The following is a 24,953-nucleotide window of genomic DNA, read 5'->3' as shown; positions in this document are numbered from 1 at the left end:
AACTCAAACATATTTTGTATTCACAGAAGAAATTTTCTGTCCCCAAATTCACAGAAAAAAAAGACCCCAAAACTTGTCACGTTTGTTCCCACAGTGTAGGAAAAACAAATACACAAACTGGAAATGAGGACTATTGGTGTAATCCTGATGAAATAAAGAAATCAAGTGGAAAAACTCTAAGTATACACTAACATTTGAGTGGAGGAGCTTTATAGAAATCATGTGCTTGGAAATAAGGTGATTGGCGCCATTATGTGGCATAATGGAAAATTACAGGAGCCTGGAGGGGACAGTCACAGAGAAAAGTAGTTAACCAACAGCTTCAAGTTCTCTTCAAGGCGTCAGACAAAAATAAAACTGAAAATCACGTTAGGAAAAAGGAAGGGGCTGAATTAATGCGGAAGTCAAGTTCATATTTAATTTAAAAGTACACAGTGGTTCTCAACGACAGAATAACCGATGAAACTCTTATTTTTGTTTATCTTTAATAAAAAGTATTCACCCTGCTACGAAACGTCACGTTTAGATATTTAGTTTCTTCCATCGTGCCTGCTCTGCTTCCTAAGTCACCCCCAAGTGTTAAATAGCCGAAGGCAGAGAAATATTTCCATGCAATTAATGCAAACCGGCAGCCTTGAAACAAAGTTAAGGACCCTGACGTCCGCGCGCAGCTACCCAGAACCGCTCTGACTTCTCCCATCACGTTTCCTGGACCAAGTTCCTGAGGGAGGGCCCGACTTACAGACAGGCATGGGAAAGTTCTCCCCACTTTTTACGATTACATCGGATCTTTTTTAAAAGAAAGCGAAGCAGCTGAGCTACGGCGCGGAGCACCGCTGAGAGGAGCGGACTGATATGAAAAAGTGAACGGAGTGCTGAGGCCAGGGAGACTGGAAGGAGATAAAATCCGCTTCACGAGAGAGAAAGGTAGGACTTTCCCTGGAGGGGGGTTAAAATTGGGATAACATGATAATCTGTCCTGGAACTTCTCAGTCGTGCTGAAAGAGCCATTGTAGTATTTTTTTTTTTCTTTTAAATGAATTCACAGACATGTTTTCCCATTTCTTTTCTTTGATTTCAGTGTTTGTAAGTCAGGTTTTTTCTTAATTTGATTTCCCTTTTGGTTTTCTTACTTTCTTTTTGTTGTTCTTTTTCTTTAAATTGTTATGAATTTTATTTAAAATCCCACTCCAGTGGTTAACAGAACATTAAAACCATTTTTCTTCCCTTTATCCATCATCTTTAATAACCTGGCTCTAGTATTTAACAAACAATAGAAATCTCATGGAAAAACTTCTGTTCACTTGTTCCATTATTATCATATAAGAGGCCTGATGGGCCATTTTTCTCCTTACAGCCCTACCATCTTGGTAGAAGAGTTGGTGTTTTTTTTTTATGACTAAACAGGGAGTTTTTATCTCAGAGGGCAAGAAACAACAGAAAAATATGGATAAAATAAACAAACAGACAAGTGTCACAGCAATAGCCAAACTCCCCCCCACACAGGATGTTTACTCAGAAGTGTGTATGTATGTTGAGCTTCCCAACAAACTGATGTGTCAAATCATTAATACCCCCCCTCCCCCCCACCACCACCACAAAAAAGTATATTAAAAAAATTGTTTAATTAAATCAATCACACTGTACAATCTGTAGCTGAATCATTCTGTGCGTTAGTTGCCTGCTGAGTAAAAGTGAGAGTGGCCTCTCTTGGACTCCAGTTATGCTGTGAACAGTTACAGCGCACGCTATTTCTGTTCATATTAAAAGCTAACTTTAGTACCATGTGTTTTTGTTTTAGTCCACTTCAGTGTAAGGGGGGCCTTTCCTCTCACATCTTGATGATGAGGAGTTAGAGCCCACCCTAACGAGACTGTGAGCTCATGGAAGAACTAATAGAGGACCGCAGCCAGATACGCATGTTCCTCAGCATAAAAGACGGCATTATACTGTAAAGGTTGGAGAAACTTAGCTCATTTGTGACTTATAGAAAAGTAAACAGCACTTTAGCTGCATGTTGTTAAAAGCCCCTGAGAATTTTGTAACGGAAATGAAACCTACTTATTGAGTTTTCATTTAAAAATATGTGTGTGTGTGTGTGTGTGTGTGTGTGTGTGTGTGTGTGTGTGTGTGTGTGTGTTGGAAATTAGCTTGCACAAGCAGAGTGAGCAAATTTGGAGAATTGCTGACTTTAGGGCATCTAATAGAATCGCAATGTTACGGGAACTTTGCCCCCATTTTTAAATGTTTGAAGGTGATTTTCTTTTCATGGTGTTTGGGATAAATCTAGCTGCTATTACTGTGTTTTATTAGTTTATACATGACATTTTATGCTTTTTGTTTCCCTTTCCTTGACATTAACATGTAGCTTTGTCATGCACAGTCTGTATAAAAAGCTTAAAGTTGACAACAAAGTAGGTTATTGTATCACTTTTTCACTCAGTGTATCTCCTTGGCAGTCAAGACTTTTTATCCTGAATTTGACAATATCACCATGAGACGCAAGATTTAAGTTTCGGAAAGGGATCGCTCTCATACTGCTGTAGTGACAAGTCCCTGCAGATAGGTAGAGATGGATGGTGTTAAGGGTGTGATGTGCAGTCTCAGGTTTCCTCTGAACATACACCTTTTAAATCGTAAAGATATTTTTAAATATTTATTGTTATACTGAAAGAGTTTTGCATTTTGAAAATGTCTCAGTGGGTTGTCATGTGCCTTTTAATGAAGAAAAAGATGTCTGGTCATTCTACCATAATGACTTAATTGGTTTCGCGTGAGGGTTTTTAATCTCTGCAGTGGAACTCTGGGTCTGATTCACAGTGACCACAGGCCTGTGAGTTACCTGTATGACCAGTTCTTCTGTCACTGAAAGCTCTTTACCCAAGCTGGTCCATGCAGTCTGGTGGTAGCTCCAAAAGATGGAGGCTTCTTGTGTCTCCCTTTGGATCTGTGTTTTGACACTAATTCCTTCTGTGTGTTTATGGTGAAGTCTTCGGACACGTTTGGTTTTTGCAGTAACATACAGTACTTCATGTTGTAAGTTTTTATTTACTGAATTTGGGAGTTTTTCGTTTCAAAGCCAAGTTTTTCGTAAGTCAGACATTATGTGAGCTCTATTAGAGTAAAAAGGATGTGACCTACTTCAGTAAATCAATGTACTGTTAAGACATTCTTTCATATGTTTTTGAAGATTATTTATAGCTAATAAAGTTCTCTTTGCATGTGTGTGTGTGTGTGTGTGTGTGTGTGTGTCTTATATCTATCTATTGTCTCTCTCAGGAGCAGAGGATGTCCAGAGCTGATTGGTCCTTCCTGGAGCACCTGTTGGAGGAGGGCCAAGAGTACTCAACAGCGATTGGCCGTATCTGGCTTACTGTACTCTTCCTGTTTCGCATGCTGGTCCTGGGAACTGCTGCAGAGTCTGCGTGGGATGACGAACAAGCCGGCTTCGTCTGCAACACCAAGCAACCTGGCTGTACCGCTGTGTGCTACGACAGAGCCTTCCCCATATCTCACTTCCGTTACTTTGTCCTCCAAGTCATCTTCGTCTCCACGCCGACCATCTTCTACTTCGGATACGTGGCTATAAAGACTCGGAAGGGCAACAAAAACGAGGAGGATGGTGTTGAGCGTAAGAGAGGTGAAATCGTGATCGAAAAGTATGCGACTGAAGACAACGCAGAGGAGGAGGAGAAAGAAAGAAGTGGTGGAAAAGGCAGAAAAGCCAACAAGCCGCCTCCTGAAGCTCCGAAACTGAAAGGTAGGCTGCTGGCCGCGTATACATTCAGCATCCTGTTAAAAATCCTTCTGGAGGCCGGATTTATTGTGGGACTTTGGTTCCTTTACAATGGCTTCTTCATTAAAGAAAAGTACGAGTGCACGATATCCCCGTGTCCTCATACGGTGGACTGCTTCGTCTCCCGCCCCACAGAGAAAACCGTTTTCACCATCTACACTCAGGCGATCGCTGCCATCTCCCTTCTCCTCAACCTTATTGAGCTCATCCATCTCATCATGATCGCTATTTCCCACCAGCTGGGAAAACGCTCCCGTTCCCAAGATTACCTACCTCACTTTGAGCAGGTACTGACCCAGCAGGAGACTCCAGAACTCCAAACGGAGGTGTCACATGCTTACAGCGCAGGGAGCCATATTACCCTGCCCATGCAGGGAGAGGCAGAATTCCATCCCAACCACTCTGAGACCTACACGGATACAGCACCAGAGGTGGACTGGGAGCCTGCAGAGACTGGGGGTGACCTGCTCCCCAGTTATGTGAATTGCATGAGGGGTATGAGGAAAACACATTCACTAAGATCTCATCATAAAAAACATTCCCATCACAACGGGAGAAATCCAAAGGCACACACAAGGCTAAAACATTATGTATGATATCACATACTGTTCACGAAAAGACTTCATTTATTTTTTTAATAGATACTATTCTGCACATGATACTTGACCAACAACTCAGAGCTGAAATGGGAGGAGACTGTAGAAGAAGAAGAAGAGACCCCCTCTGCTGTGAACTTGGTGCCTCACAGGCAAACATGCAGATATTTACCAGATAAATGATTCTATTCAAAATGAAACATTTTGACAACAACCCCCGAAAGGCAAAGAAATGAGACTGTGGAACGAGAAGTTTTTAAGTCATAAGATGAACTCCCTGCTATATTTAATGGCTTTGAGCTCAATGTGACTTTGGAGAAAAAAAAAAAAAAAAAAAGATGACTGCAAGGGGGGTCTGTGGAGGCGCACTGTGTGAGTGTTTATGCGGGAGAAAGCAGATCTAAGAATATTCCACTGAGATTTGCACCATAACCCCTTAAGTTGTTTAAAACCCCCCTGCGCTGTGTCCTCACCATGGAATGTACTGGTTTCTGGATCCTGCTCGGCTCCCGGGAGGATAATTGCTGCTGCGTGGATGCAGGCATGCATGCATGCACACACACAATATACTTTTCCCCTTTCACCCAGTGAGTTCTGGTCACTCAAGCTGGGGATGTGGACTGGGAAAAGATGAAGCTTAGAGATTGTGGGACTGGATGTGACTTGTCATTGCCAGTGACCGTAGCATTTCAGCTATGAATAGCCAAGGAATGAGGACCAGTGACTAATGGGAAGACCAACTTCCAGTTTGAAACAGTTTAATGAGCGTTAATGAGAACTCAATGCGGTTGCACAATGAATGGACTGAAAGCGGTACAGAAATGTACAAATTCAACGAGAGAGAAAGAGAAAGAAAACAGATGATTATGCAAAAAAACTGTGTTTAACTTTATTCTTAAGCTATTGTGAAGAAATGTAAGTGCCTATATTTATTATTTTAATGAGAATAAAGTTTCTGTATGAAGAATTACTTTGTCTGCTCTTAAAATAATTATCACATGATTTTGCCTCCGATGATGCCATTTGTTAAATACAAAAGTCAATGAGTCATTTCCTCATCGACCTTCTGTTGTCTGAAGCAGCTGTTCACTACACATTCTGATGGTCTCTCAAAGTTTTTTTTTTTTCTTTTTTCTTTTTTTTGCGTGTTTTGAGTCCAGTCATGTTCCTGACCTTTTTCAATGGAACATGTTTATTTTGTTGGGAGAGTGTTCAGGCCAGTGAACATGTGAAAAAGTGCCTATCTGAAGGGATGAGACAGTTTTGTGACCATATTATCAATAACTAAGCAACAAGTCTATTTTACCATTACATACTGTTTCAACCCAATTTGACCTGTTTTAGCATTTGACGGCAGTAAAATGACTTCTTTTGGCATGAAATTTAATCCTTTCCTCAAAATGGCCTAAGAAACATAAAATTGAAAAAAAAAAAAAAAAAAAAAAAAAAATTGTTTATGCTTGTATAGGTGCTTCGGAGACTGTGGCTGTTTCAGGTCATATCTGACCCACATCTATTTAGATGGGTTTCAGTTGTGCCAGCGTACGTCATATCTATGGAAATGATGTTTCCAGGAAATTTTGAAATTGTTGAAACACTACAGGTCATGTTTCTACATATTTATTATTATTATTATTATTATTATTTTTAATAAAGGAGGTTATGTCTTTGCCCCCATTTATCTCTCTGTCCATCTGTCTGTCTGTCTGTTAACAACTTCATGCAAATAAATACTGGGCAGATTGTTCACTGTGTGAACACAGAGACAGACCTGCTGGTTATTCAAGAGGCGCTTGGTGATTATCTGTCTCATTAGCGGGTCTGCAATAAACTTGACGAGCAGGCTCATTAATGTGAATCAGGTGTGTTGGAGTGGGAACACCTCTAAGACATGCATGCAGTGGTACTTGAGGACCAGGATTGAGAAACACTGCGCTAAGGGAGTAGAAGTCATGCAGAGGTCAAACGGTGCTATGACACAACCTTCTGGACCTGTGATTATAATGATACTGATGATGATAATAATAATAGTAATAATAAATTAATAATAATTAACCATTTGAAACAGTTTAGGGTGGGAGAATGAAGGTGATGGTTTCATAATATTATAAAGGTATATGAGCTGTTATTTCAGTATCATGGTAACAAGACATAAAGTGTGACAAACGCTTCGTCTGATCTTCCAAGATGAGGTAGATGATAGCAACTTGGAGGAGAAAGTGACAAGGAATTAAACAGAAGAAAACTAATGAAGCTCCTCTGATGAAAATGACTGATGGGGGGTGGGGGGGGGGGGGGGGGGGGGGTATGGAGAGTGGGCAGCAAAGTAGTTTATGTAAAACACACACATACACAAAAAAACCCAGTATATCTACTAGTATCCACACAAGAAATTAACACAAGGAGACCAAAGAGAAGAAGATTTAACTTCTGATGTCAAAACCTGCAAAGCTGTAGAAGCTAACTCATATTTCTAAGTTATTAATGTTTAATCAGTATGGATTACTGAAGGGTGGTTTTTAGCTTAGCTGGTTGAACAGCCAGCTCATGAAGCAACTCTTTTACTGCGTGTCTAGCCCTGTGTCTATTCTGTCTACAATCTAAAGGCTACTAGAGCCAGAAAATCTATGAAAAATATACTTATGTTTTCCTGTGATGTAGCTTTTATGACAGTGTTGGTTGGAATGGTGAAACATGGTTATACAGTAAATTCAGAGAAACTGATATCACATTTAACTGAAATCAAACATATCCAAGTTATCATGGATTTTACTTTATTTAAAACAGGACTTGATACTGTGTACTTATAGATGCTTCTTTCTAAAAACGAGTGTTAGAAAAGCTCCAGAAATAAACTCTCTCTGCGTTTTGAAACATTTATTAAGGCTAAATCATGCATTTATTAATGCCAAAAAAAGCCATTTAGACAGGCTAAATAATTATGCAGTTTGAAGTTTGATATGGACACCTCTTAGGAGGGAATTCTTTGTCTTGGTCAAAATTGACCCTGACTATACAATGAAAACATAATATATGAACAGTATGTAAGGGTTAATTGCACATTTTTGTATTTTTCTACAAGCAGCCTGTCACAAAAACACAATTTGTTCCCACTTTTTAAAGCCCCAGTCTGTAAGAAATATATTTCCATCTGGTGGTGCTCTAATTGAATGCAAACAACCAAATTGTGCTCTCTGGTATCTTTTCTGTTTAAGCACGTTATTGCTGGTACCGAAGCTGTGGAGAGCCACAAATGTGAAAATGTCAACATCTTGAATAAGCTGCTGTCCCGTGAGGTGATGAGGTACAGAACAATGCATAAACCTGTTTTGTTATTGATGTTGATAAGTTATAAACATGCCCTCTCTGTATATAGTACCAAGCTACTGCTAATAGCTAATATCACCATGTGAAATCGTGTGACTAGAGGAAGGACATAAACCCCTACCCCTGTTGAAAAATTAGCTGAACTAAATTGTGAAACACAATGAAAAACTCTCAAAATATAAGACTGAAAGCACGATGGCCTGCTGGTATGACCTCTGTGAAGAGTAACAGCAACTGAAAACTGTGACAACGGCTAACTTACAAGTTAGCGTCTCCGCTGTTTTATAGAGCAAGTAACGATAAATTATTCAACTGAAATGGGAGGATAAAGTATTGGCTGGAGAGTACCTGCCCTGTTTCGAATAAAGAACCAAAAGAAACTTCATTGATAGATTGAATTAGCTTACCTGTTCAGCAGAAAGCTCCAACCTCCATGTAGTCGTTAGTTTTGAAGTCCGTCTTCCTCATGCTGTCAATGTCTCTTGTCTCCATCTGGTAAAAGCTACAATGATGTAGACTCTCTTTTTCCCCCGGTTATGGTTTCTTTTGATTCATTTATTTGTTTATTTATTTATTTGGGTCCTCTTGTGGGGCAAAGAAAATGGACGGTCTTCCATTGTGGCATTGGAAAGCAGCAAGTTGAGTGATCCACAGTAATCTTTGGTTGATAACACAGCGGGACAGGCATAAAATAATATCTTTCCACAATCATAGTGATTTTTAAAGTGTTAAAAGTCAGAAACTTGGTATATATTTGCATTGTGTCACTTAAGTAACAATAAACTGAACTATTTCCCATGTCCCTACGCAAAGAAATAAGAAGGGGCCCAAGACTCCATTCCATTTAAATGAATTTCTCAGGAACAAATTAAAAATGGTTTGATTACTGTTTATTTCTGAAAATAAGGATGAGAGCTCTGTTTGAAGTGAAAGTCTATTAATACAGTACTGCTTTTTTCTCCAAATTGCACAACTATCCAATGGCTGTGGCAAAACAGAGGAACTGAATCATTTGAGATAACAGAATGAATAATAGAAAGAGTTTCATACAGAGGTCCGGATGAGCACTACATGGTATCATGAGTGCAGCGTCCTGGAGGAATGTAACTTTGATTTAATATCTGTTTTTACATCTTTTGTTCTGGCCATGGGCATTACTCATGTGCTAATATAACTTCATACAAGCTGGAGCAGCCCTTCAGATTCTATTTAATATCCCCTAAAGAAGCCTGGCTGTAATTGCTTTTTTTTGTTTCTGATAAAATCCAGATCTCTACACCTTCAACAAGGGTCTGTGCCCATGCTCTATGTGTAAAGTCATATGTCTTTTTAAAGATGTAGCTGCAGCACTCAGAAATACTGTATTTTTCCCTGGTAATTTACCGAACTGTCTCCATGACGTTGAGCAGTAATGTATAACAGGAAAAGAGGATAATTTATGTGAGGTGAGTTCTGCTAGCACCCTGAACTGTGTGTGAGGTCAAAGAACTGTCACAAGAAGCTAAAAACCAAAAAATGAGAAAAAAAACCCCCAAACATCTGGTATTATAATTTGTTTTCCAGCGGTTAACCAAAATATTTAATAATTTGAAAACAGTAGGAAGGCCATATATCAGTCAGGAGAGAGGAATGTGTTTTTATTGCAGGTCCGTGTCAAGGATAAATTGGCAGGTAGTGTAGAGAAAACAATCCAAACAGCTACCCACTTCAATTCCTGCTCACGGGAACTTTGCTGGCATTCATTTTTCAGTCTTGTTATCTCAGTCTACATGTGCGTGCACAAGTCCATGTGGTTTCTCATGCCTGTGTTTTCACTAAAAGCCAGGAGGGTCACGAAACAGATTGCGCAGGGCGACCTGTATCGGCCCACTGCTGCCAGACCAAGCCAGCAGCAAAACAGCAGAGCTGCCTTTCGCATCTTTTGTACTGAGAGCTGATTCATCCGGAGAAGCTCAACGCCCTGTTCCATTCTTCCTGCAGACTAAACTCTCACCTCCTGTTACATGAAGAAAATCTAAACTTACAGGTTGATAACGACACTGAAAGGAGGTTATTTGTGGCCCTGTGGGCTGTTTTGAGTCATCTCTAAACTGTTAACAGTGAAGATGAAAGTTGTTTTTGGTTCATACCGCGCCCATTGTTGCAGTGTGTTTCTGCAGTATACTTGCATAAGACTAAATAAAAAAACCCAAAACAGCGATAGCTTCGTCTCCATGTTTAGCTTGCAAGTTTTCTTCTTCATGAAGGTCTTGTCCTCTCTTTTGCTAAATATTAGTGCAGCGCCACCTTTTGTGACTATGGGGATCTATTATTCTAATGATTTGGCTTGTTTGAATAAAGCGCAGCATGAAAGTGATCGCAGTCCGCATGAATACACCCCGCTTCAACTGAGCCGAGACCCCAATCGGACCTACTCTATCCTGATGTGAATGCACCCTTAGATGGAGCGGATCCATCTTTAATGGGATTGTGTGACCTGGAGTGCTTTGCTTTATGGTTACCCCTCTATAAATGAGTCTAGCAGACTGTCCTGAGAATACATCCTTAGTCTACGCCAAGGATCCTCAATCCTGGTCTTCAAGGGCCGGTGTCCTGCAAGTTTTCCAAATGACCCTGCTGGAAAACATCTGACTCAGACTCAAACAACATGTCTGCTGAATACACATTGATTTGAATCAGGCATTGCAGCAGGGACAATTGGAAAGCTTGATGGACACCGGCCCTCGAGGACCAGGATTGAGGATCCATGGTCTATGCTGCTTCCCGGATCAGTGCAACCAATCAGACAAAATGTTTTTAAGGGATGCCCCAATAAACGCTTTAACAATAGATTTAGTTTGTTGTGTAATGCTGTGAAAGTTAAGTGAATGGGAGTCAGTTGTTGGAAGGCTTTCCTTCTGTGTGTATCTGTACAGTTCTTCTCAGTGGTTTTGCAGGGAATGCCTTGGATCAGACACAACTCTGACTGTATTTCCTGACATTGTTGAAGTCACTATGGGTCCATTTCCTGTCTCTTACTGGTGAGCCACATGCTGTTGATCATAAGAGTCTGGCTGTTGAGTGTACATAGAGCAAATAGCAGGCATTTACATTGTAAAGCAGCTTTAAATGTCATCAAATATTCTCCTTTTGGGATTTTCTCAGTGCTATGCCCAGCACCAATCTCTCAACAAACTATAAAGGGTCCATCTGCACCATCTGCTTGGCCAAAACTGTTATGCCAAAAGCCTCAGCATGTCAAGAGGAAGCATCGTAAAACAGGCAGACAACTCACTCATATACACCAACACACACTTTCAAGAAGTCATGATGACCAGTACGATCCTGCAAAGCTCAGACTTCACAGCCACACAAATCAACAAGGGAACAGATGGCCTTAAAATAGCAGCTACAGGGTGGATGTGGTCACAAAACTTACGTAATATTTCTGCATTTGGAAGTTAGAAATCCTGTTCTGTTCCATGGACAGGGAAGAATGCTTAATGTGGTTCAGTGTTTATGTTGGTGTGTGCTTACTTGAGGAGAAGGCAAACATGTGCCAACCCCCTTTGTTTTTCTTGACATTGCTTCAATAAATACCCACACGCGACTCTGTCTCTATCCATAACAATCTCATATTTCTGCCCCCTGCACTAAATTTGGGAATTTTTCTTTCAACAAAACAACACAAAAAGGAGTCTGCAGTTCCTAAATTTAAATCGTGGACAGGAAGTGGCTTTGTATCTGTTTCCCGTTCCAGTTTTCTTTCTCCCTTGGGACTTATTGATATGGATTGTTCACCCTTACAATGGTGGTGTGGTGGACATTGTTACATTGTTTTGCAATTACTCTTGACCTAATGCCGTGGCCACCCCATCAAAGGGAAACTGATAGGGTGGCAAGGGTTGAGATGGGGCATCTTCTGTCTGGTTAGAATAATGCATATATGTCAGACATCTACGACAAAACTCAGTCTTTCCCAAACTTTGGTTGTTTTACTTTTCCTTTTTAATTATTATCATTTGCCACTATTTTTTAATTAAGCATTTTCAGTTTTACTATTTCAATCTATTTCCAAAAAAATATACTCTGATGATAATCAATTTCTTGTTGACTTGTGTCTGAATCATACATAATTCACTATGTAATATCTCTTGTCTGTTTCCTTGCATCATGTGTGCTTCTTTGCCTAAATAACATTAAGTTGACAGATGATGAGCAAAATTAATCAGACAATTGAGCTACTCATAACTTAAAATTCTACCAAAAAAAAAAAAAAAAGGTTTGTAGAAGTCAGCCATTTATATTTTCATGGGAGATTTAATTCCTGTTTAATTCCGAATAAAAGGTAATTCCGTCCATCCATCTTCTGCTGCTTATCTGGGGTCGGGTCGCAGGGGTAGCAGCCTAAGCAAGGAAGCCCTTCCCTCTCCCCAGCCACATTTGCCAACTCTGTGGGGGGATCCCATGGCGTTCCCAGGCCAGCCGAGAGAAATAATCCCTCCAGCATGTCCTAGGTCTTCCCCAGAGACTCCTCTCAGGGGGACGTGCCTGGAACATCTCACCAGGGAGGTGTCCAGGAGGCATCCCGACCAGATGCCCAAGCCACCTCTCAATGCGGAGGAGCAGCGGCTCTACTCTGAGCCCCTCCCGGATGACCAAACTCCTCACACTATCTCTAAAAATGACCATGTAAACACTTCATTCGTGATGCAAATTTACATTTGGAATCAAACTTAGTTCCGATGTAAGTGGCTAGTTTATTCGCATTTCAATTCCGAACTATTTAATTCCTCTGTCATGTAAACCTTAATTCACCTCTAAGTTAATGCCGGTCATTCTGGTCATGCTAGTTACCTTGTCCTGTCATGATGACGCGCGTTGTTTTGCCTGCCGTGTTCAGTGGTCTATCTTTTTTCTCCATTTCAGTTGCTGCAAAAAAGTCAAGTAGTATGCTTGTGTTGAGCTGGTACTTCAAATTTATAGTAAAAATAGCTGTGAAGCTGGTTCGTATTATGTCGTTTTTACAAGTTACGACTGAAAAGACGAGAAGCAGGGAGCCAACTTTGTTTATTTCCGGTATATGTCATACGTCACGTGCACCCTCTGTCCAATCAGAACCCTTCCCAACCCGCCGCTCGAAAGAGGAAGTAAGTGAGGACGTGTTTCATGTAAACCTTCATTCGGAATTATCATTTTCATGTAAACATGTAGGAGAATACGTTCATTCCGAATTATTAATTCCGAATTAAAAAACATCATGTAACTGTAGCCATTGTCTTGTCTTCTTACCTGCTGGTATGAGCAGGCCAACAGTGGATACTGTCAACCAGTTTGTTAAACTTGTTTCTTTTTACACCATTTCACTTTTGCTCATTGACCAACTACAACATGTTTCTCTGACTATGATTTTAGGTTCTTGCGATGCTGTACCTCAGGCTGCAGTATTGATGCCTAAAATAAAAGCTAAGCTCGATCTTACAGGACAAGCAAGAGAAATGCAACAGTAAAAAACTTTGGATATTTGGGCAAGATACCCTACTGGGCTGCAGTTACGGGCTTGAAGTAATCTGCCCATCGAAACGATTACCTGTTCATCCAAACCTGATGCTTCCTTAGTAACTAACAGAACACAGTGTACTTGGTGTAATATGGTGACACTGACGTTTACCCAGGTTTATTTAACATGGAAAAGGTACATTACCCTGACCCCACCAAACCAACAGCACACATTCACAAATAATTACAAAAATGCAAAGAATATCCGTAAAAATGTCCGAATAAAATATGTGTTCATACAGTCGAGTATTTCATCCCTTAGTTGCTTCAAAAGATTCTGCAATGAAAACCTGTTTACTGGTGTTGTCAATCACCTGTACAAACATGCTGCAGTGTTCTCTGTCTCCATGGCGATGGTTGCTCCCCTCTTTCCTTTTGACATCTTTACACCAGCAGGAGATTATTGAAGCAGAGATTTCATGTAAAAATAAGTAACAGGGTAAGATATAAAAGAGATTAACCTCCTGCTGATTACCCCGATCTCTACGATGGGAACTTCTCCACTGAAGGTTGGAATATCACAGATGTTCATTTACATATAGGGGTCCCCAGTCTCGCTTTAAGGACTTTTTAACAGCAGTCTCCTCCACTGTGTAACATGTGAAGATGCAAGCAGTCACTGTCATGAATGCCCACAGCTCTTTGATGCAGCTTTTTAGAGTTTTTGGCAACTCGCAGCTCAATTTGCTGCCATATCTTTTCTGTTATGAGTCTTGGTTTCAGCTGAAACATTCAGATGGTGGATTCAGAATTTGGCATAAAAACATGAAAGCATGGATCCATCCTGCTTTGTATCAATGCTTTAGGCTGCAGGTGTTTCAGCATGAACTCCAATCAAATCAAATTGTATTTATAAAGTACTTTTTAAACAAAAAGTATCACAAAGTGCTTTACATAAAAACAATTTTGGCACATTTGAAGCAGGTCTTCACATGCCTAACTATAAAATCTGTTTGTAAATTCATAGCTGGTCAGCGTCTCGCATTTTCAATAAAAAAACACAAGATATTTTATTGGCACAAAGTGGCCCCTTAGTACTGATGTCACAATGCTAAAATCATCTCAAACTGCTTTCTGGAACATGACTGGTTCATTGCTCCAAAGATCTCCAAGTCTCCAGATCTCCACCGGAGCACGTCAGGGATGTAGCATAACGGGAGATTGTCGTCATGGTTATGCAGCAACTGTGTGATGCTGTCATGTCAGTATGGAGTCAAATCTCTGAGGAATGTTTCCATCGCCTTGTCGAGTCTATTCCATCAGAATTAAGGCAGTCCTGATTGAAAAACTATGTCTAGTCCAGTGACTTAATGAAGTGGTCAGTGAGTGTATAGAAACTGTGTATAGCCAAAACTACATTACATGTTTTTATCTGAAGCAACGATTCAACATGCTGGTCAGCGGAGAGCAGCAAACGATTGTGTTCAGGCTGGTAGATTTAAAAGTTTTCAAGAGTTAATATATTATTTCACTGCTGTCTTAAAAAAAAGTTTTCTTCTTTTGTGTATGTGTGTGTTTGTCTAGTGTTTTGTGAATCACCCAACATGTTTACCAGCTCTCTAAGATGATTAAAGTACGTTATGATAAAAGCTTGTCAGGAGTAGCACTATCCACTGGGGAAGAACTCCAGACAAACACTGTGCTTAGTTTAATCAAGATGTCTTACACACACAAATGTTTGTTTGCATGATTACTCATTCAAAAATCTAACTCTGTTTATTTTCACTATTTTTGTCAGTTTATGCCGTGTGCTGTTATACCTGCATTCCTGGGTTGTGTGTGTATTTACACAACTATATTTCTTTAAAAATAAACCATTTGACTTACAGATAATTAGTATTTCAAAAAGTGAGGACATTTATATTGGGTCAAGTTGGAGCAATAAATGTCTCATAAAGATAGCTTCTAAAAACATGTGTGTGTGTGTGTGTGGTTGTTTAATAAGGGGATGTGGTGCCCTTCCAGCAGGCAGACAGCTCTATTGTTCATGCAGCAGAGAGAACACTGTCTCCAGCCTGGTCTCTCAGGATGTTGGATTGGACCTCCTTGAAAAAAAAAAAAAAAAAGAAAAGAACAGCCAGCATCACCCGCACCCATTATCCCCATCATCCAGCTGAAACAATGGAGCACCTCCCTACATCCCCCTCGTTTCCCAGGAGCCCTAGTGCTCAGTTCCCACAGTACTGTCCAGGTCAGAGGAGCTGGGCCATTTTTAGATGGCTAACCTGTCCTCTGATTGTTCCTAGAAGGATACACACACACATCCGACACACACCACGCTGTTTGTTAACTCTCAGCAGAATTTCACTGCAGTCTCGCTGCCACTTCTCCATCCTCTCTGTTGTCAAACGGAAACTTTCACCAGCTTGAAGTAATTGCTTCTTTTAACATGCACAACTGGGCTCACTGGAGCGGAGCGTGTCATATCACTGATAGCAAACTTTAGAGGGGAGTAAAAGGTTCAAGATGGCTGCAGATAGCACAGCATTTACCACTCTGGTGCCAGTGTAAACTGGGGCTCCATGATCTCTTTCATTTGTCTCGTTTGCGGGGTAACGTAGCAGAACTAATCTTGGCACAATGGAAATGTTTTCGACCTTTCGGTGCGGCATTTCCCCATTCGTACTATTAGAATATCTAAATCTTATAAAAGTGATTAAGATAGATAAAAGATATTGTGACTTGTGATGTCAGGTGAAATGTGGCCTTATAAGGACAAAAGTTTTTGTTTTACAGAAGCAAGTCGTGAAAGGAATGTTTGCACAGAGCTGGCCTTGTTGTATTTTTAACAACTCAGATAAGAAATAAATCTCAGAAGTTGCCAAATAAATAAAAGGAGAGAGAACTACAGAGTTTGTGACAGGAAATTTTTAAAAACATTTCATTTTAATTTCAGCAATGTTAGGATTTATTTTGCAAACTCTTTTACTTTCTTTGTGTATTATTTTCTGTGGTCAGTTTAACATCACCAAACAAAGGCGAATGATTTGGTTATTTCCCTCCAACAATAATCTTCCTTCTTGTAACTGAAAGAGCAGAGTCATGAGTTCCTTCCTTCCACTTTGATCTGACTCTCAGTATTGTTTTGTAATAAAAGGGCAGCAGGATGGACAAGGAATCTGAATGAATGTGAAACAGAAACGTAAATCCCAGTTTTGTTTTAACAGTTTGTTGGAGTACATCGCAATGTGTTTTTCCCGAGGTCTTCGTCCAAGAAAAACAGTAACTTCTGTTTTCTACCATGTATCTACAGATCTAGTCTGACCCACTCCACTCTTATATAAAGTTGCCACTATTAAGCACTATCCCTCGTACGCAGTAATAACTCAGAGCATACATACTCATATCTCTGTTATTTCCAGTTTGGAACAATGCTATCGGTTCCTCTTAAATGACTTCCAGTCTTTCAAAGAATTGACTTCAAAATACAAGTATTAATCAACAAAGCATTGTGGATCTTCTTTACAAATGTTCCTCAGGTCAACAGGGTCAAATTTGATTTTTGTTCCTTCAGTTGTTTCCCTTATTCCATTTAATTGCTGATTTTAATGGAGTTTCTACTGGATATTGGTTTTAATGTTTCATGTAAATCACTTTCAACAGTCTTGTACATTAAAATTCACTGTTTACAGAAACTTGCCTTGCTTTCATAAAATATCACTTTGATAATTTGTTCAGAATACACATCTTGTTTCAGTGCAACATTAGAAAACATTACTGTCTGGTCACACTTCATGTCAAATATTGGCGTTATAAAGCCCGTCCTCAGACCTCTGCTGTTTCGTTTCACGCCTTACTTGTGTACCCAGTTCATCTTTCTGCTGCAGGTTCAGTATAATAACACACTAAAAGACAAATGCAAAATCAGTTTTCAACTGGACAATGAAAGCAGAAATGTCAATAAGCTTGATCGAGTAGATAAGAACAACACTAAAAGTTATGGAAGATGATTCACTCATTGCTTTAGGTAAGTATATTTTCTGTTAATGACAATGAGGTCACATAATGTATCATGATTTTGGCTTGGATGAGGAGACTGTCTAATTCTACTGTGAACAGTTCGACACTTAAGTCCACTTTAAACGTAAACATCTCACTGCATGAGATATTTTCAGAACCTAACCAAGTCACAGTAGTTTTTTCTTTTGTTTAAAAACATGCAAACATACCAATCACATTTAAATCAAGTACACATATTTGGCATAATATAACTTTACTTTATTTTCCATTCATTTTAAAACACACATAACTAAACATTTTGGTGTGCTAACCTTAGAGACTTTCTAAAATGAAAGTGTGATGAGAAAGTTCCAGACAATATGCCTAAGCAGCTTAAAACCTCCTGAGACACCTCCCACTCTGCTGGCTTATTTTGTCATATACCGTCAAAGTTTCCAAGACATACAACGAACAACAAAGAGCCGTCTTTCTTCTCTGCTTGATTATTCACAATCCAAGGTCATTCCTTTACATACAGATCAGATTAAACCACAAACTCTGTGATCAGTCTGTCACTTCAAAAACCATTCATATGAAATGACACGTGACTTTGGAGACTAAGTCACAAAAGCTGCATTGAACTTTCATTTTAATCAAGTAAAGGAAATATCAGTTACACACAAAGAAGTAAAATAAATACAGTAGATCAAGCACACCATTGAATGCATCATAAGATAATTCCATAAATCATACATAAGCTTTACTTTATTAAAAACAAAACCAGTGGTTTTGTAAATCCTTTTCTAGACTAAAAAGTGTTCGATGTTCATCCATGCAGACTCATGCTCTTAAGTGGCAAAAGGTGAGGAAGTGTAGCAGTGGTGAAGAGGAAGAATAAGTGATTTTACCCTCCAGCTCACCCTCCCTGCTTTCCGAACACCGTCCTCCTGGTGAGAAGCTGCAAAGGCAAGTCTGTTCCACCGACACGAGTTAGCTCTTTTCAGGTCGGTTTCTGTTCAGAGCTGCTTTTGGTGTGAACTCCAGTTTCTCTTTCAGGCTGAGCACCTGGGTGTTGTCCTTGCCTTCCTGTTCTTGTAGCTTCCTTTCCTCTCTCAGTTCCAAGATGCTCTTCTCTTCCTCTCGAGGTTTAGGGGTACCCCTGATAAACCACTCCAAGTGATAGCCAACTGCTCCAACCACAAATGCCACCGGGAAGGTGATGTAAGGCGCATAGGTCCGCATCGCAGTCCACACTACAGGCCACATGACTCCACACCGCTTCGGCTTCCTGGTGCGCCACAGAGACAAAAAAAAAGGCCAATGCAGAATAAATAATCTTTTTCATATAAATGGTATATTGTGGCACAATCCATATTAAAAACAAAAAAAAAAAACAAAAAAAAAAAACTAGCGAAGTCACTAGTTCTTATTTAAAGGTGGAGTATGTAAGAGTTTCAATATTTTCAAAATAAATTAACTAATAAAATAACTACAATCATAATTAGAAAGTTTTTTGAACATGTAGGTTCCAGTCTGTCCATATTTGATGCGTTATTAAATTACAAGTTTAATTAATGACAAAAAGCACTCTTTTTTTTTGCTGGTAGGGAAACATTTAAGAAGGGTCTTTGTCTAATTATGATTGTAGTTATTTTTTTTAGTTAATTTATTTTGAAAATATTGAAAATCTTACATACTCCACCTTTAAGCATGTTAAAATAATCTCTTATCTACTGGCTCCCTCTTGTGGATCAAAACTGATTCTGATGGTTAAACTAAAAAAATAAATTTAATAAAACAATCACAACCATGAACATCATTATTATCAGTATTATTATTTAATCAAAATACTGACATTAAGTTTAAAAGGGTATACTATGCTATGCTCTATAATTTTAATTATCAACCAAATCAATAAAAGTACCCTTAATTCTGTCAGACAAACCAAACAAATGGCACAAGCAACAGTTCGCATTGTTTAAAACGGGGGCTCAAAGAAAGACTTGCTGGTTTACATAAGATCTGCAACACAACCTTGAAATGACAGCCTCGGGTTAGCATTAGCTACTCTCTTACTACTGCACATTTTAATAATTAAAAAAAAATATTCACATAAAGCGGCTTCATATTTCATGTTAGCCGAATTAAATACTTACTCTAAAATATTAATATAATCATTTAATTTAGCTTTGACATCGACAGGATTGCCATTGTATTACTTAAAGGCGTTAAATTGTACAAATTTGCAATGAAGTTCACTATTCGTCGTCGTAGTCGTTCAAATGGCTACAGTTCAAGGCGGGTTGTTATGGACTGGGCTCGAACAAATGTGACACAGTCTCTAAAACTACGAAATGTGTTTAAACTGGTCAAAATGAAGCGGTATATTAACATATTATTATCATATATTAAGACAATATACAGTCTATGGCCACAGTCCGTTTCAAAACACATGTAAGAGTTAACAGTACATCCGTGGGACATTTAGCCTGAAGAGTCCGGGCAGACATAGTCGTGGAGTTAACACCACGGCCCATCTTTGTTTGTCAAGAGAAACACTCTGAATCACTCTAATAAGGTTAGTAATTTCATGTAAATATCATTTAACTTTGTGTTTCTATACTCACCTTTGCTTTTAGCACGTTTGCACCGCAGTGACGTAATTTCCGGGTTCTCTCTCGTCTCTTTCCAGGTAAAACATTTTTGGGCTTCTTTGGTGTTTTATCGCCACCTAATGGTGGACGTTGTACACTACATTATTACGAAGGGAATCGTCCTCTTCTACAACCATAAAAGCCACTGTCATGTGCTCAAGCATGAGCGCAAGGCTGACAGTTTTATATTATACAATAAAACATCAGCTACCATTTGATGGTACTCCCAAGGGCTTAGAAATGTATCTTTAACCTAAAAAGCATTGTTGAACCACATTATTAGGTACAGGTGCCACATTGAGACAAGAAGGTCAGCATTTGGTCTAAAAGATGCAAAAGCATGGACTCATCCTGCTTTGTATCAACACTTAATGCTGCTGCTGGTGGTACTTTTTCTTGGCTCACTTTGGACCCCTTTGTACTAACTAAGCCTCATTCAAACACCACAGCATACTGCGAATTGTTGCTGACCATGTCCATCCCTTTATGACGACAGTGTACCATCATCTGAAGGCTTCTTTCAACATGATAATGCACCATGTCACCAAGCTGAAATAATCTCCAAAGTTTACCTGATAAAGAAGCAGATAAGAGCATATAAGTGTTTCACAGGCTCAGTGCAGTACTGTATACACTTAGCTAAAGGAGCTTTGTTTTTTATTTCAGTTCATCTCAGTGATCTAGTTGGAAGATGCATATTGCTAAATTGACAATGGCAGAACAGTATTCCTGTGTGCTACGATGCTCTCGGGGTAGTGAATTAGTAAATGTCCTTTGCAGAGCTCCATGTGATTGATGATGCTTATTATGCAGCCCCCGGTGCAAAAGGTTTTCCATAAGAACTTAACAATGCTGGGTACATAGTTGATGTATAGCAACGGGAGTGCTACTTGTCATGGAGCGATGACCAGCTCCGACTCAGTGGTCCCTTGCAGTTCAGACGTAAAAAAGTAGATGGAGGGGAAAAAAACAAAAAGAGACGCATATCCAAAATAGTTTTTGCTTTCTGAATTGGTTGTAATTAGCAGGATTTGAGGGTGATTATGTTTGAAAAATCATCCTTTTAAGCTCTTCCTCCCTGTGCTGTCCATCCTGCAGTTGCCAGGACTGGCGTGTGATCAATGCTGTCAAATCACTGGGAAATGTTCTCATCCCCTGCAGCCTCACTACATTATTTGTGCCAGTTCTGCTTTAGCAGCGGACCTGCCAGTTCGAGGATTATTTAATAAGTTCCTGTTTATTCGTAAATGAGATTTAAAGCTGCACTTGCCAAAGGTTTATATGTGAAAACAGAACTGTCTTATCAATCCAAATCACAAACTGTGGCTGACTGAGTGCAGTGCCACGGCCCCCTGACCCTGAAGCCCTGCAGACCTGCTCTGTTTGCAAAGTTAATTACAGACGTCAGGCATGGTCAGTGTTGGGAAATGTTCTCATTATACACACACACTTAGAAAGAAACACACACAAAGACTGTCAGGACTTAAATTAAATCGCTGCTAAATCATATGAGCCAAACCAGAAAAAAAAAAATCTGCTGCACCCCTTTCTGTTGTACTTCTATCCATGACTTGCAATTCCTAAACACACAGTCTTAAAGGAGGTCCAGAAACCCAGCATGTTAGAGCAATACATGGAAACATCAAACTGGTGTAACAACCCGTGGCACCTGAATTTATCTCTCAGACTCTTGACACAGACTATGATAAAGCAGAGAAACAGTAAATAAAAAGGAGAAAAAGATGTGAAAAAGACAGAGGCTTTTGCCCTTTATGCAGCCAATTTAGCCCACAAAGGTGGGAGACACATAAAAAACGTAGGATTCTTGGCATTTCAAGATGCAAATACAGTTTGGCTTTTTTATTTATTCAAGTTTCAGGACTGGGACTGACTTGAATTTGTGAAGTAAACTTGTAGAATCAATCAGTTCTCCAGCCAAAAACAAAGAGTTTGGAAAGAAAAAAAAAAAACATTTACTGCAGTACTGATGCAGTTATTTCACACCAAATATATCTTGCAGCTTTTCTTTAGTCGTCAACATTAAACCTGTTAATAGTCAATAAAGAGTGTGAATCAGGAGCATGAATACAAGTAGTTTATTGGATTTTTCCATTACAAACCATTTGGCATGTTCAGGGATGTCAGAATGCAAATACCTCAGTGGAATGTATCATCCACCAACCCAATTTTGTATTGCACTATAAACTAAACTTCCAAACAGCATGTTTGTCACATGTTCATGTCTTCTGGATGCTTTATGTTCCTTTAATGTAACATTTTGAATAGTTTTAATTGCAAAAGTGCATGTTTACGCTGCATGGGAGCAAAATAGCCAGATATGAAATTGCAGTTCAGACTGTCGCAGAGGAGCAGCTCTAACTCTGTCACCACTCAGGTATATTTTCAGTGCAATGTTTTTATTTCTCCATAGTTTTAATCACTCATTTCATCCGGTACTGGTTCTAGTTAATGTGAGCTTTGTTAACTAGCACCGCTAACAAAGCATGTTTGGTCAAATTGTGAGTGTTCACTCAGTGTTCAGGCACTTGCAGCCTGCATGCAGGTAGAAGTTTACAACTGAAAGCTTCAGTTATGACTGTTCAGGTATGCAGCGCGAAGCTTTTCCCACTTACAGCCACTGGCCTTGGGACTGTGTTTACTGGCTGCTGCTAATCCAGATGTGGTGCAGCTTGTTGGGGCACTTATGGTGAAGCGTTGAAGGCCAAATGGTATAACCTGAATATGGAATGATGCTGTGCAGAAAGTGAGGCTCACATGAGCCTTGTGATGGCACCAGAGAGGAAGTCTTCATAGCTGAGGCGGATGTTGCCCGTCATGCCAGTGTCTCTCTCCCTGAACATCTGCGTCATGCTCTGGAGCTGCGTGCACACCTGGATGAAGTGGTCCAGCTGCAAGCCAGGTCGCATGCCCCTCACGCTGAATTTCTGCACCAGCTTCTCAGAAAACTGGGGGCTGAGATTGTATCCCATCTGAGCTAGGGCTGAGGAGGAGGGAGATTGATAAGAACGATGTAACAATAAGCCGCAGCATTTTTCTAGCACACAGGCAAACAGCGATACCTTGATGTAGCTCCGCGCCACTGATGGCTCCTGAGCGGTCTCTGTCATACTGCTGAAACAACGCTCTCCACTGCTGCATGTAGTCCCACAGCGCCGAGAATCCAAACAAATCTATCCGACCCGATCTCGTCTTGTCAAACATGTCTGACAAGAAATAAACACAGCACGCTCAGATAAACAAGCATCAAAGAGTTTTCCGCAGTTAGTGCTCCACTTTCTTCCAGAACAAAGCCGAAATGTTCCAGCTTGTTTCCACCAAGGCCCTCGTCCATCATCACAAACCTCCTCCTTGTAGCAGTAGTCCACAGAGGTCACACATTTTCCATTATGCTAATAGAACGCATTAGTCAGTGTTGAGCAAATGCAGCTGGAATGTCGTCACATAACAAAACAGGGATGCAGACAAACACGATCAGGTTTTTTTTTTTTTTTTTCTTTAAAGCCTAACTCATTCCTTTTCTTAAATTCTCTGTTTAGCAGTAGAAAAGTTTTTTTTTTCATGTTGTTAACCTTAAGGGAGCTCTCTTCTTTTTCTGCCACATTTGATTTTCTGATTCTGTCCCCCCCCCCACCCCCACCCCCAGGTAACTCCTCTTAACTTCCCTCTCCCTCTTGCTGGAGCTATTTAGGTCACGGATAGCATCTCTCCAGTTAAAACTTGTCTCATTCTGTCACCAGACAAGTCTAAGTACAGTATGAACTAAAGAGAAACCCACACAGATCGCGACTTACTGATCATCATGAGGCAAGTCTCATCGTTAAAAGCGGACCAGTTTGAGTTGACTAGCGCTTGTTTCAGCTCCTTTAGGTTGATGAAGCCGCTGTGGTCTGTGTCAACCGTCTGGAACCACTGGTATGCTTCTGGGTTAACACCAGGAGGAACATTACCTAGACAACAGAAAAACATACATGACTGTAGGATGGATGAAGATAATGAGGCAATCAGACTTACTGACAATACTTTTATTCTACGTTATTTTCACAAAACTCCTTGACTAGAAGATGTAACACACACACACACATTATAGGAGCCAATTTGTTTAACTGTGTTCCTCACTGGTGCTGTTAGAGGGCACTGTATTGTTACCTGGACAGGTGACGCATATAGCAGGAACACGTCACTGGTTGGGCAGATGTTTGGCCCGGAAGGGCAACAGTATGGCGCGAGTAGACGTTTGTATGACACAAGATTATTTGCAAAAGGAATAATGATTTTTGAATCTGAAATTAAGCGATCTGAGTGGAAGTCCATCACGGCGAAGCGGCGCGTCAAACCAACTCTCGGGCCAAGCTATCCCAGTAGCTTTGTTTAGACTTTGCTTCTTCACACAAGGAGGAAAATGGAATAATAAAAGGTGAGACAAAATCATGGAGAAACTGATCAGAAATAAAGCAGCTGCAGCATTCTAGTATTAAAATCATTTTATAAAATAAATTAATTGACTAATTAAGGTTCTAGGGTTTGGCTGGAGGGGGGGGGGGGGGGGGGGGGGCTTGAACGGTGACCTTTCTGTGTGGGGTCTGCATGTTCTCCCTGCGTATGCGTGGTGTCTCTCCAAGGACTCTGGCTTCCCCCCACCATCCAAAGACATGCATGTTAGGTTAACTGGTTACTCTAAACTGTCCCTAGGAGTGTGAATGGTTGTTTTGCCTCTCTGTGCGCGATGGACTGGCGACCTGTCCAGGGTGTCCTCTGCCTCCCGCCCAGTAATTGCTGGGATACACTCCAGCTTCACACGACCCTGAATTGGACTAAGCCGATAAAACATGGATGGATTTTCTGACATTATGAAAAAATATGCTTGCGTTTGACTGTCATAATGAATCTTTCTACAGTTTGGAAACGAGTTGCTGTGGAGCTACAGCGTACGACTCCAACCTCTGCGATGCTGCTCAGTTTCAGAAGCTGAAGGCACAATCAAAGGTCTTGGAAAAGTCATCTGATCAGCAGGAGGCAGATATTGTTAGGACAACAGACCATTATCTAAATACATGGTGGAAAAGAAAACGAAACTTAGAAAAC

General features: G+C 40.1%; 3 protein-coding genes across 3 annotated transcripts in view; 1 reads left to right on the top strand and 2 right to left on the bottom strand.

The window, feature by feature from the left end:
• The first annotated feature begins 812 nt into the window (after window positions 1–812).
• Window positions 813–5,230, top strand: gja4 (gap junction protein alpha 4). Its single transcript, XM_079259041.1, has 2 exons — window positions 813–927; window positions 3,280–5,230. The coding sequence occupies exon 2, from the start codon at window positions 3,289–3,291 to the stop codon at window positions 4,390–4,392; it is 1,104 nt and encodes a 367-aa protein (XP_079115167.1). The 5' UTR covers window positions 813–927; window positions 3,280–3,288; the 3' UTR covers window positions 4,393–5,230.
• A 12,233-nt stretch (window positions 5,231–17,463) lies between these two features.
• Window positions 17,464–19,866, bottom strand: smim12 (small integral membrane protein 12). Its single transcript, XM_079258458.1, has 2 exons — window positions 19,824–19,866; window positions 17,464–18,484 (listed from the first exon to the last, which is right to left on the bottom strand). The coding sequence occupies exon 2, from the start codon at window positions 18,460–18,462 to the stop codon at window positions 18,187–18,189; it is 276 nt and encodes a 91-aa protein (XP_079114584.1). The 5' UTR covers window positions 18,463–18,484; window positions 19,824–19,866; the 3' UTR covers window positions 17,464–18,186.
• A 2,065-nt stretch (window positions 19,867–21,931) lies between these two features.
• The window catches only part of pef1 (penta-EF-hand domain containing 1), a 6,876-nt gene continuing 3,854 nt past the window's right edge, over window positions 21,932–24,953 (bottom strand). The window contains exons 3-5 of the mRNA XM_079259258.1: window positions 23,663–23,818; window positions 22,931–23,074; window positions 21,932–22,851 (exon numbers count right to left, since the gene is read on the bottom strand). Of these exons, the coding sequence (XP_079115384.1) occupies window positions 22,622–22,851; window positions 22,931–23,074; window positions 23,663–23,818 (530 nt within the window). The 3' untranslated portion in view covers window positions 21,932–22,621. The remainder of the gene's footprint in view (window positions 22,852–22,930; window positions 23,075–23,662; window positions 23,819–24,953) is intronic.

This window comes from Telmatherina bonti (genome assembly GCF_933228915.1).
Source record: "Telmatherina bonti genome assembly, chromosome: 19".
NCBI lineage: Eukaryota > Metazoa > Chordata > Actinopteri > Atheriniformes > Telmatherinidae > Telmatherina > Telmatherina bonti.
The sequence above is the reverse complement of the archived record's forward strand: the minus strand, read 5'-3'. Positions and strand labels throughout refer to the sequence as shown.